This window comes from Quercus robur, chromosome 11, assembly GCF_932294415.1.
Source record: "Quercus robur chromosome 11, dhQueRobu3.1, whole genome shotgun sequence".
In the NCBI taxonomy this organism is placed as follows: domain Eukaryota; kingdom Viridiplantae; phylum Streptophyta; class Magnoliopsida; order Fagales; family Fagaceae; genus Quercus; species Quercus robur.
Window position 1 is genome coordinate 46,102,824 of NC_065544.1, and position 12,980 is coordinate 46,115,803.

The 12,980-nt window shown below is 32.3% G+C and overlaps 2 protein-coding genes across 5 annotated transcripts; both read right to left on the reverse strand.

The window, feature by feature from the left end:
* Positions 1 to 3,099: 3,099 nt before the first annotated feature.
* On the reverse strand, positions 3,100 to 4,307 carry LOC126705109 (late embryogenesis abundant protein). Its single transcript, XM_050404058.1, has 2 exons — positions 4,029 to 4,307; positions 3,100 to 3,363 (listed from the first exon to the last, which is right to left on the reverse strand). The coding sequence occupies exons 1-2, from the start codon at positions 4,305 to 4,307 to the stop codon at positions 3,100 to 3,102; spliced, it is 543 nt and encodes a 180-aa protein (XP_050260015.1).
* On the reverse strand, positions 3,215 to 10,321 carry LOC126707614 (uncharacterized). Of its 4 annotated transcripts, none has more exons than XM_050407369.1 (5): positions 10,159 to 10,321; positions 8,990 to 9,407; positions 7,236 to 7,282; positions 6,160 to 7,123; positions 3,215 to 3,363 (listed from the first exon to the last, which is right to left on the reverse strand). In XM_050407369.1, exons 2-4 carry the CDS (start codon positions 9,300 to 9,302, stop codon positions 6,182 to 6,184), a joined length of 1,302 nt encoding a protein of 433 aa, XP_050263326.1. In that variant the 5' UTR covers positions 9,303 to 9,407; positions 10,159 to 10,321; the 3' UTR covers positions 3,215 to 3,363; positions 6,160 to 6,181. The 4 variants fall into 4 exon arrangements, with proteins under 4 accessions (XP_050263326.1, XP_050263328.1, XP_050263327.1 ...); XM_050407371.1 differs by lacking the exon at positions 3,215 to 3,363 and adding an exon at positions 4,162 to 4,337; XM_050407370.1 differs by lacking the exon at positions 3,215 to 3,363 and adding an exon at positions 5,515 to 6,050.
* Positions 10,322 to 12,980: the final 2,659 nt, after the last annotated feature.

The following is a 12,980-nucleotide window of genomic DNA, read 5'->3' on the forward strand; positions in this document are numbered from 1 at the left end:
CTCATTTTTTTCATCTCTCTCCTAGTGATTATGATTTAAGTTTGTTATTTTGAAAAGTCTTAAATCTGGTTGTATGTATTTTACTATTTTTTCACTATTATTTTAGGAATTGTATTAATGAAATTATGAATGGCATAATTTGAACCATTTATTTTATATTAAATGATTAAGATTAAAAGAACTTTACTAAGTAGAGAACTCTCCAAGTCTTAATCCTTATCTTCTTTTTTTTTTTTTTTTTCTTTTTTCTTTAATAGGTGAATTCAACTTTACCTATTTGAGGTTTATGAAATGATGCCCCAAAACGGTTTATGAAATATCACTCACCCCTTGAAATTAAGATTTGTATATATTTTCTGTTAAATTAGAGACAAACCATTTTTAGAGAAGTTTCAAGACAGTAACTGTAACTATTCTAATCAAGAGTTGACAGAAGAAATGAGTGAATGAACAAAGATGCAATAAAAAGACCAAAATATCAAAATCTTTTACCCTAGATTTTCTAACTTATATATGTTACAAGATGAACCTTGATACTTCAAATAAGCAATGTCCACACTTGAAGTGTCTTCTTGGAAAGAGACTGTCAATAGTGAAATTGAATTCATCTAACAAAATCTTTATCTGAATTGATGGATCCTCTACCTAGTTGTAAATTTTTTGAAATACATCAGTTGTTCATAGCCAAATATAAGAACAAAAACTATATCTGAAAGTGAATATGAATTCTATAATCCTAGTTTACCCAAAAAATTGAATAGTTTAACATCATGTTCACTAAAGAGCCTATAAATTTATTCAGCAAAAAAAAAAGAAAAAAAAAAGAGCCTATAAATTTGATACTCTTTCACAAATAAAGGTCGAAAGCCACAAGCTACCTCTCGTATAGTTACTGTTCATTTACTCTTTTTTTTTTTTTGAGAAAGTACTCTCTCTTTGTTGGCATTATCATTTGCATTGTATTTAGTCAATTTCATTCATGTAAGGATTGTTAAAAAAAAAAAAAAGAGTTTTGAGAAGCGGGTGGTTACCAACTTTGAGCCAAAATAAAAGATAGATTCATAGTCTTTTAAAGTAGGTCCATATTAGATTGCGTTCTTTTCTATGAGGAGAATAACGTCATATAATCATTCTCTCAAACAATTAAAAATAAAAAAAAGTGGATATATTAGATTGCGTTCTTTTTTATGAGGAGAATAACTTCATATAATCACTTGCTCACAACAATTATGGATAAAAAATTGACTCCAAAGTACTTGTTTGAAATATGGATGAAAATATATTATCCCACATCATAAAGATTATAAACATTTGTAGTTTATACCATAGTATTGGTAGGGGCGGCGCTATTCTATATTCAGGGGGTTCAAATGAACCCCCTGACTTCAACGAAAAAAAAAAAATTATATATATAAAATTTGTTTTTGCTAGTTTAATACTTTAATTTATTTTTAAAAATATTTTTGCACACCTTGACTTAAATTTTGCACACCCTTATTACAAGTATTTCTAACTTTAAGAGTAAAGAGTCAGTGTTTGTGAATCGTAAGTATCACTCTTTTTTATAAATTTATATTATATGTGTGAGTATGTCTAATATTGATAGTATGTATTACTTTTTGTTATAATGCTATTTTTGTGAATTATGATGTGTGTGGACATTTGTGTGTACAATATAACTATAATATAAATTTATATAATTTAATAATTAGGAAATAGAGATGGTTTGTTACATGTGTGTGTATTGTTATCATGTTATAATTTTTTTTTTTTTATAAAGTTAGTAAAATTTAAGAAAAAAATTGTAAAATTAGTGATTGTCCAAGCATTTGACTAGTTAGACCAAAGTGTATAAGTTTATGTATGAATGAGTGTGGTTGTGTGCCTCAATAATTAATAAGAAGCTAATGAGTTTAGTTTAGTCATTTAGTTTAAAATATTTTATAAAAACAATAACAAATAGATAATAACAACTGCATAAAAATAAAAATGTTAGATAGACTTAACGAAATAAAATAGTCATAGCCTCATAGTCATAGCTACTCACATTGGGCATGGATACTCATAATGAACTATCATATAACAATTTACAATTTGAAAACTTGTAGAAGAAAATTGTAAAACTTCATGTATTAATTTTATTTTGTCGATAATTCGATATATTCAAATTCTTTTTTTATTAAAATTTTTTAATGACCCCCTAAACAAAATTCCTGGAACTGCCACTGAGTATTGGATATTGGATTGGACCCTAGGGGCATCCCATTTTTGTGGAAAGTGGATACGAAAGGATCTCTCTCTCTCTCTCATTTGGGTGATGCCATACACCAAACTGAAACTGGGATAGGTTGATGTTGATCGTGGGGGCGAGCAAGATGGGCCTGTCCAAGTCCAATATTTTAATGTTTTTATTTCTTTACGAGAGAGCATATGTTCCTATATGTTTACTTTGTCTACAATAATGTGACTATTTACCTTGCGTTTGTGATTTGTTATGAACTATTTCGAGTTTGCTTATAAATACATCATGCCTCATTCATTCTAATTACTTTTTAAATTTCATATTTTCTTGAATAAGAGTCTTTTAGAGATAGAAACACAATTTCTGTTCACTTGGCACCCAGACTATAATGCTTTTTCTGTGTTATAAATCACACAAAATCATCATATCTTAGAAAACAAACGTTCTAGAAATTCAAAACACCACTATTAATTAGATAGTATAAAACACTATCCTTGATAAGAGACGATCCTTTCATTTTTTTTCTTCTAGTATGTATTAAGTTTTATTTGTTCTTTTTATTTATTCAATCGTTAAGATAGTTTATAATTTGTGTGTTATTTTTTACAAAATCACAAGAACACAACATTTTATGCATTAAAACTGCTTAAACCAGCAAATCAAAGATTTAAAGTGAACTTACAACAAATTTATTACATGTCAATACCTGGAAGTAAAAACTTAATAAATTTATTAATACAACCCAAAGGCTCACATTACCTGCATAACAAATCTAGACCTACATGCACACCTCGGCAAAAGAAACAAAGTTTATAGACAGCAAATTGCATGCACATGCACATTTACACACAACTTTTTTAATGGCTATGGTGGCCTGGCAATTTTTCTTTGATTTTCTCTATCACACTTTTCTTCTCATGCTCAGGTTGAGCACCGGGGCTGGTTGCACCAGTGGATATAGTGGTTGTGGCTGTGCTTGTAAAACTCTCTGTCTGTGACTGCTCCTCCTTGCTCTTCCCACATGTTAACTTCTCCTTTATTTTCTCCTTTAAACCCTTCTTCTTCCTTCTCCTAACTTCCCCACCTTGTCCTTCAATTTCACCTTGCCCATCATCCTCAGACTGCAAATGAAGCCAAACATATATATAAAGAGAATGAAAAATTAAAATTTCAGCATAAACATATTAAAATCACTTATTACCTTTGACTTGTGAATCATCTCTGCCATATACTTAGTTATTTACTGAGGCTAATCTAAAACAAAGATACAGAAACTATAAATCTTAAGAAAAACATTTTCCTTTAACCTTTGACTACTATTAATTAAGTTATTAAGTTATATGATTGGTACATTAAGAAAAAAAAGTATTATGATTGATACATAGTAAAAATGATGTCAATAATAATCCATAGTGTAGTGTTAAGTGATGAATCTCATGTGAAAGTAAAGTTGCTCCAGTAACAACTGCCACCTACCTACTTAGGCTAATCTAAAACAAAGATATGGAAACTATATATCTAGACATTAATTTTCTTTAACCTTTAGACGACTATTAAGTTATATAATTAGTACATAATAAAAATAGAGTTTTTTTTTTTGATAAGTACATAATAAAAATAGTGTTATGATCGATAGATGGTAAAAATGATGTCAAAAGTAATCTATAATGTTAGTAATGATCCCATGTAAAAGTAAAGTTACTTCAATCACAACGTGTCACGTTAACATATGTAGACCATGTTAATTAGTCAATTTTTTCTTCACTATTTTTAGACTAAAGCTCACCGAGCCAGAGCTGGAGCTACTGGTCCGAGAAACCTCGAGCTCATGTTGCTGCTTCTGTTGATCCAGCTGCTGATCATGCTCTTTTGCACCACCAACACCAACAGCAGTACTAGCTAAAGTTCCCTCAGTGGTATCTCTATCTGGTTCATCATGGATTTTTGTGGTGGCCACACCAGTAAGGTGCATGGGATGACCATGTTCATCGGTCAATTGTTCTGGGTTGCCATGTTCGTCGGTGAGCTGAATTGGGTTCCCATACTGATCTCGTATTTCAGCCATTCTTTGCTAATAACTCGAGAAATTCTAGCTCTACCAAATAGTAATAACAAGTTATTTCATTGAAGCCAAGGGTGGAGCTTATTTTTAAAAGGGAAAATGATATATAAGACGGTGGTGTTTTTGCATGTAACTTGGGTATTCACAAGTGTCATTAAGAGTGCAAAAAAGACATGAACAACAGTGCCACGTTAGCTAAGGGAGGGTATGTGTTGCTCTATTGAATGACAAATGTTCATGGCTCTGGCTTTTGGGTAGAGATGAATCCTAAATATTTTATAGTTATCTCCAATCCAAAATAAGTTTGAGATTTGCTTCTAATTTTCTGACATATGTTTGTTACTTTGTACACATTCCGAGTCTAGATCATTTTTGCCTATACTTAAAATAACTCGTAGAATAAGTGCAATGGGTAAACTCTATCCAAAATGTTTGCTCACACGCTAGGTTCAGACTATTACACAAAGTTTCTTAAAGAGATATGGGAGCATAAACAACACAACACAATGACTTGAAAGACATTATGGCTCTTGTTGATTTGAAAAAATGGGGCTATGCTCTTGGAAGTATGATTTAAAATGGAGAACTTCTTGGTCAAATAGAAGAGGCAAATAGTATAAACTGATACCCAAGAATTTCCCTGTTGGTTCTTTTAGAGGAATGCATTGACTTCCTCGTTCCTCATAATCAAAGTTTTTCTATTTCTACTTTCTAGTTTTGCTTTTTGGGTTGTTGGGTCATCTTCAAGTTCAATACCAAATACTTGTTGCTTAATTAGGTTAACCAAAAAAGAAATGAGAAATAAAAATGACACCAAATTTCAAACTTCTACTGTTAAAAGGTCTCCGTAGCAATTATTTTCGTCCACCGACCTCACCAAAACTCAATGCAATTGCAATTAGTCAAAACTCAAACGCATCCACAAGTAATAGTCTTTTTGGTCGACATAAAAGACGTTCACATCAAAACTTAATTGTCTAGAAAATACTTCCAGTCATGAAAGCATCACAACTTTATGCTTTAAGACAAAGTATATGTTATTCCTTTCTACTGCTCATCGAGAATTTAATTAAATACAAAAACAAAAATAAAATGGGGATGACAAAGAAAAAGGCACTTCTGAAAATTTAGTCTAATCAAGCTATCGTCTGATGACAAAGAAAAATGCACTTCTGAAAATTAAGTAGTCTAATCAAAGCTATTGTCTATGTTCATCAGCAACCACAATTCTTTCATTACTCTGCAAGGATTAATAATTCATCATCAAGTATGTAAACAGTGATGTAATTCATCAACAGAAAATCACATTGTAAACCTATTGCCTAGCAAATACCACCCCTTCCACCAATGCACACAATGGTAAGTGGGCATAATATTGCCCTCTTGGCACCTCCACGGTCCCTTAACCATACAGATTACAGAATCTCATTAGGATCAATTCATTTATGTCCATGTAAAAAACAAATTGATCTGTACAAAATAAGAATATGACCACCAGTCTAATGATATGCATTTTCATTCTAATATATTTTTCCTTTTTATATTGAACTGTTCCTTCTATAGATTCTCTTTTCTCTTCTTTACAGTCCTTAACTCCACAAACTCTATTGAAGTTTAGAGTGTGTGTGCAGAAGAAGATTTTTTCATAACAAAATCTTGATGACTGACATCTTGCAATCTTCATAATTCTTTTGTCCAAACTGAGATTGTAGATATCAACACTGGAATCTGTATGTATAAACAACACTGAGTCCAACAAGAATCCCAAAATTTTCAATTATGAATTGTGTGTTGGGTATTTGGAGGTTCAAAAATAAACATAAGCAAACATATATAAGAGACAGAAAATGCTCACCTCCTAACAGCGTAGAGTTTGCTCACTCCTTACTTGATTTCACCCAGAAGAACCCCTTCTTTCTCGTAGAGTGGTTCTCTGATAAGGTTTTAGATCCTTTTGAGCCAAAGGAAAAGTGCCGCCTCAAGAAAGGCTTTCCCAAGGAGCTTCTCATGCTGGAACTGGAGGCCATCTTGGGTCCTTTCCCTTGACTACTTTTCAAACGTTCAAGCACAAAAGAATCACCATCAAGATCACTATCCACCACCCGATTCCTTGATCTCTTATTTCTAGCCTTAAAATCCATTTCTGCTTTCAATGCTTTTTCAGATAATTTCAGGGTCTGTTTCTCCCCAAAAGTACAAACTGGGCAAGCTGGATCATACTTGTTAATTTCAGATGTCAGAGTCTCCAAACACTCAGCATGATAAACATGCCCACAAGCAAGCACGGCAACTACAGAAAGGTCATTATTAGCAATAATCTTTTGGCCGCTCCATGAGGATTTCTCAGTCAAAAGTTTTGAGCAAACCCCACATGTTTGTAGATCAACAGAGGGGGAAGTTGATATTCGGCTACTGGATCTGGTTAACTTCTCGCGATTAAAGCCAAAGGACTCACTATCAAAAGACCACCTGTCTCTATTAGAAGAGGCCATAAGCCCAGAAAAGGCATGCATAGACCAACCATCTGAAGACCCCCCACGTGAGCCCCTAGCTGATTCATTGCTCCAAGAAGGGAGCACTGGCCTTTCTTCGGAAACTGAGTAGCTGTCTGGTGACTTGAATCCGGGGATTTGACTATCAGATACTTGTCTTAAAAGCTGGTGTCCTGGAGTACGGCGGGGCCACCTTGATGGAGTTGTGCTAGCTGGAGGCAATTGACCTTGGGATGACAAGGGGGATGCAAATAATGAAGAAGTAGAAGGCAACGACAGTGATGGTTTAATAGGAGATGGAAATGAAACTGTTGGAGATTCCTTAACCTACAATATGATCCGGAAATGTTGTGGGAAAAGTCATATTTGGAACAAAGAGTATAAAAGAGAGAGAATCATAAAGCAGATGAATAAATTCCCTTCATTGGATAAGCTATACCTGATCCAAACTCACATCCATAGAAACATTCCTTGAAATAGATTGATCTGATACATACACACAGAAAAAACAATCAGATACCTCAAATCACAGTTACTGAAGGTTACAATCAGCCAAAGACAAGACGAGAGGTTGGGGGGGGGGGGGGGGGGGGGATGTACTTGAGAGGTCATCGTTTTGATAGGTAATAGATCTCATTATCCTAATTGCTGAGCACACTTTTTTCAATAAAATGTAGAATCGAAACTTATGCATGTGTATATATATATATATATGTATGTATGAACGCATTTCTTTTCATAAAATATGTATGTATGCATGCATCCTTAAGATGTTATAGGCGGCCAGCCTAAATGAAAATCCAAAATCCATAGGACATCCCTGATCCATCAGATTGGTGTTATAGCTCCACGAAAACCAGTTTCTGGCAGAAACAGAAAAAGAAAATTTTTTTTTTTTTACCTATAAAGCTGAAAAGTTCAATTTTATTTTTACAATCAATATTGAGTTGACCATATTTATATAAAATGACAAAAAATAAATTTAAAGATTAAAAGAACTATGGAATGACAAACAAGCCTGCCTAGTGGACAACGACTTTTGGGCATCACCAAGACTGGATCTCACCCCATTGTCTTCAATGAGTTTATCTTTTTTTTTTTTAATAAATGTCTTCAATGAGACTATCTATCAACAACTTAGGAAAAAAACTACCTAAGAGTGATGATGATATAGCCATGAACAGTTAACAAATATCAACACAGTACTAAAATTGTATACCGTCTCATGTCCCAAACTACTTGTGAAAACTACATATATGCACAAGGCATAATATGAATTTCAGCAATATATGGAAAACTAAAGGGAATGTAGCCTTTTACGTAATACTCGTAATATTTTTTGGGGTGTGCGTGTGTTCTTTTGGGGGGGGGGGGGGGGGAGTAAGAGAAGAAATAAATGCAACATCCAATTTCCAAATATTCATTTCACAATGTCTCTATCAAAAAAAAAAAAAAAACCCCTCAAGCAGTCGACCATTCATTTCCCAGTGTCCTTTGCTTTATTCATCATGTAACTCTTCAGCAAGATTATCATTACTAACAGTCAATTCTGTTCAGCTCTGGCATCATTTCGAAAAGAACCATGTAGAGGAAAATGAAAACACTCGCCTCTCCTTTCCCCTTGATCACTCAAAATTTTAGGTACTACACCCCGACTATAACCTAAAGCCTTCCACTTGTCTAATTTTCTTCCATATAGCTATTGGCCTATAATGATATCCTATATAACAATTGACTGAAGGGCCTTTGTCTTTATTTTCAACTTAAGACCCCTATAAACATGTCATCCTAAAATCAAAAACAATGCATGAGAAACTAAATTTTTATATGTAATTGATAAGGAACTAAAGAACATATCTAAGCAAACAACGAAAGATCTTACACTTTCCAATTATGCAAGAAATTAGTTTAAGAAATTAAATCATAGGCATTACTCTCTTGTATGATTCGTGCAAAGTAGGCTTACACTTGTTTTGTGCTTTTCAATACATTACTTACTTATCATATACAACATTCCAAAAAAAGAAAGGTATATGAATAGGAATTACTCTACCCAGTGCAGCATGTGGGAAAAAAACTAGGCATTTTATCGCAGATTTTATTAACTTAGATTTCATATCTAACAAATTCACTCCAACATCATAGGAAACACCATATAGTTTAAAATTAAGAGCTTCCCCTTTCGAAAAGTACCTGAAGCAGGAGTCCTCACATGCCCAGCAGTTCCTTCAGAAATCAGGGACTTCTGCCATGTACATCTTCGAAAATGTTCCAAAGGACTTCCCTCCTCAGCAAATGACGGTTCGTATTTATTTTCAGACCCATCATTCCGGCTTATCCCATCTGATAACCAACCAATAGAAGTCTCCTCACCAGCTACCCGCCCTCGGTTATCCCACCGAAAGCTCCACGTTGGCGAATACCGAATGTTCCTATGCAAAATCTCACCACTCGATCCATTCGGTATAGTCTTGTCTCTAGCAGCAACACAACAAACAGACCCCATACTCAAACACACTTTTACACACCACCACAACTTCAAATTCTAACAGCAAACCATCAACTCTCACTCATAACACTTATGGCACCACTTCCCAATACTCTGTTCACTCTACAAAGCAATCACCATAACAACAATCAAATTAATCAAATTCCACAATAGCACTAACTATAGCATTAATTTCAAGAGTAAAATTCAATTCTTACACAAATCCCTAACAACACAATCAATTTCAATTGTTAATTACACTTCGATTCGATTCAAATTGAATTAGTCCTTCTAGGGTTTCACTTTGTTCAGAGCAGTACCCATTTCCATTTTAATCAAAAGCAAACCAATTTCTATATCTACAAAGTCAATTAAAAAAAAAAACTTTGACTTTGTGAACCAAAAAAAAAAAAAAAAACCCACAAAATGTTTTCTCTGATTTTCACAAAATTGGATAAAACAGTTATATTATATCTGCTTTCAACAACAAACTCAGTATCCACACCAAACCAAAAAATACTAAAAATAAAAAAAGTGGAAACACGAAAAACAAAAACAAACGAAAATAGAAGCAGAAAAAAAGGGGGTTTTTGAAAATCGAATCAATCTGCTAATCTTAAGGGAGAGTTTTAGAGGGAGTCCAAATCAAAAAGCCCTAAAAAAAAATAGAAAGTAAAATTAAAATTAAAAATCGAAAGTCATAGAGAGAGATCCGAAATTAATGCTAGAAAAGCGGGAATTCTTAGTCAACACTGAAAAAATGCTTTTGGATAACACAGAAAACAAATTTGGAAATATTAAAACTAAAAAAATAAATATAAGAGTTTAATTTATATGAAGAAAAAGAAGGAACCGGAGGTAATTCGAACCGTACCTGTTTTTTTTTTTTTGGTGAGAGCTGAGAAAATGATAGAGAGAAAGAGAGAGTTTTAGAGAGAGAAAATTTTAGAGAGAGAGAGTGAGGGTGCTGTGAAGCTGAGAGTGCTCCTTTTTCTTTGATGTTGCAGAGAAGAAAGGAGGAAGAGAGAGAGAAAGGGGTTGGGTTGGGTTAAGGTCGTTTTTGACGGTTTTTAAGGGGGTAACGGCGTTAGAGGTTGTGTTAGACTGTTAGGGTTGGACTGTGACGTTTGAACGGCGTTAAGTATTGCACCGTGAAGGAATTTATGCCACGTAATATTTTTGAGTACTTTGTATGTCGGGTAAATGTCCAAAATATATATAAAAAAAAATAGTAGTAATAAAATAAAACATTTTTTGGTCGGAAAAATGTAAACTTGTCACATGAAGAAAAACTCACTCTTGTCACGTCGGCTCATACAGATTTTTTTTTTTTAGAAGACATACAGATATTTTTTTGTCTATTACATACAGATATATATATATTTTTGAGAAGACATACAGATATTTTTTTTTGTCAATATATTATTATATTAAAAGTTAGGACAGAAGTTATGTATAATTTTTTTTTGATTAAATTCAATCATATGACCATACAAAATATAACACAAATATGTTATCTATACTTAAATTCAATCATGTGACTTAACTATATTGGATTCAAAAAATAAAAAAAGGAAAAGAAAAAAGAACTATATTTAAATCTTGCCCTAAAAAAATATAATTCAACCAAAAAAAGATTAAAAAAAAAGTATAATATGGTATATTTTATACAATTACCAAAAAAAAAAAAAAAGATCCTTCTATGGTACCTTCAATGTTTTGGGGAGAATGATATTCATCGTCATGAAGTTATTGCGTAATGTGACATAAGTTACTAATAAATGTAACAAAGTTATTATCATGTATGACATGTTATTGTTGGTATAAAATGATAAAACTTTAATTTTAAAAAAAAATTGGTTATCATGTGACATTTTGGAACATATATACCCTTAGACACTATCTTTGTTTCTTTTTTCTTTTCTTTTCTTTTTTTCAATAAGAAACGCATTAACTTTATTAAGTTGAAACTAAAAAAGAAAAGAAAAAAAAAGTCGATCATGAGATAACACGTGCTTTAAATAGCACAAATTCTCTACAATCCAAATAACAAAGTTGTCAATGTGTTATGCAAGTCAATAAGTTGGTGCATGACATCTTGAATACCATAAATTATAGAAATTAAGGATGTTGGTGAAAACGAGCATACCAAGAAATTCACCACAATCAGAGGACCACTCTCAATGATAATTTATTTGATGCCCATATCCCTTGCAAAGAGATATGCTCATATGCCCATGCCTCTCCTTGACAGCCTTTGCTTCAATTTCAATTGCACCTATAGACACTATCTTATTTGACTGAATTAACATTAAGGATTAAAAAAAAATTACTAGTAAAATTATGGAATTATTGGTCCATGTAATATAAGTGACAAAATTACAATAATGTATAGGTATCATGTGAGTATTATTGAAATTTTCTAAAAACTCATATCAATTTATAACATAATTAAAATTTGTTACATCCCACATAAGCCAAACAGTAATTGGAACAATAATGTGTGTGATGAACAAGTTAATACCTTGAGTTTTGGAGAATTCATCTATCTTTTAAATTCCAAGTTTTCAACCATGAAAGAGTGTAAAAAAAGAGAAGTTTTTAAATCTTTTTTTTTTTTTTTTTTTTTTTAATTTTTAACTGCTGGGTTTGTGGGGGTGACTTGTTCATTAAGCGGAGTGCGCAGTACGCATTCCAATGCTTTTCACGATGCACCAAAGTATATTATGAAGTTTTTTATTTAATTTCAGAAATTATAAATAAAATAAATAATAATAATAATAAATAAATAAAGATTCTCGAAAAGTCTTTGTTGTTCCCTAGTTTTTTATTTCTCAAAAATTAGATTCCCTTGCGCCACTTTTTATTATTATAATCTTTTTTAAAGTCTCTTTACGTTTTGCATATTTTTTGGAGTACATGGTTTGATAATAGCCACTTTTCTCAACTTGCATTCCCAATTGAGATTCGTTTTATCCAATGATATTTGTTATATTTTTAAATGGGTTTAAAAAATAATAGTGGGATTAGATTAACATATTTAACAGTTTTTGGTATCAATTAACAAGTAAAAAAAATTTGAATTAAAAGGAGAAATTCAAAGTCCCTACGTGGTTGCATGTTTATCTTCTTTTCTTTTCTTTTTTAACCCCTTTCTTTTTATATGGAACTTTTCATGTCTTTATCAAAATTAGTGGGAAATAAAATAACTTGTCATTTTGTCAAAAAAAGTACTCTCTTTTAAATTTCTCACACTAAGGGCTCGTTTAATAATGTTGTTCTAATAACGTTATTTAAATTTTTTGATAATACGTGTGGGTGAAAAAGTGTATAAAAATATGTGTAATATTGTTTAAAACACTAACTACTGTTGTTCAAAATACACTACCAAATAGCTCCTAAATGTGTGTTTGGCTCTAAATTAAAAAGTTAGTTTATTTTATTATTTAGCTTATTTTTACTACTATTTATGAGTCCCACTTAGGGATGGCAATTTTTCCCCACCCCTCCTCGCTTCGCCCCGCGCAAGTTTTCCCCACCTCACAAAGGTGGTGGGGTAGAGATGAGACAAGATTTTAGACCCACCCTGCCCCGCCCTACTCCACCCCGTGTTGCTAAAGGTTATAATTGTAAATTTTTCGTACCCTAAAACCCTACTATTTAAACAAACATATTAATATTAGCTTATTTTATTCT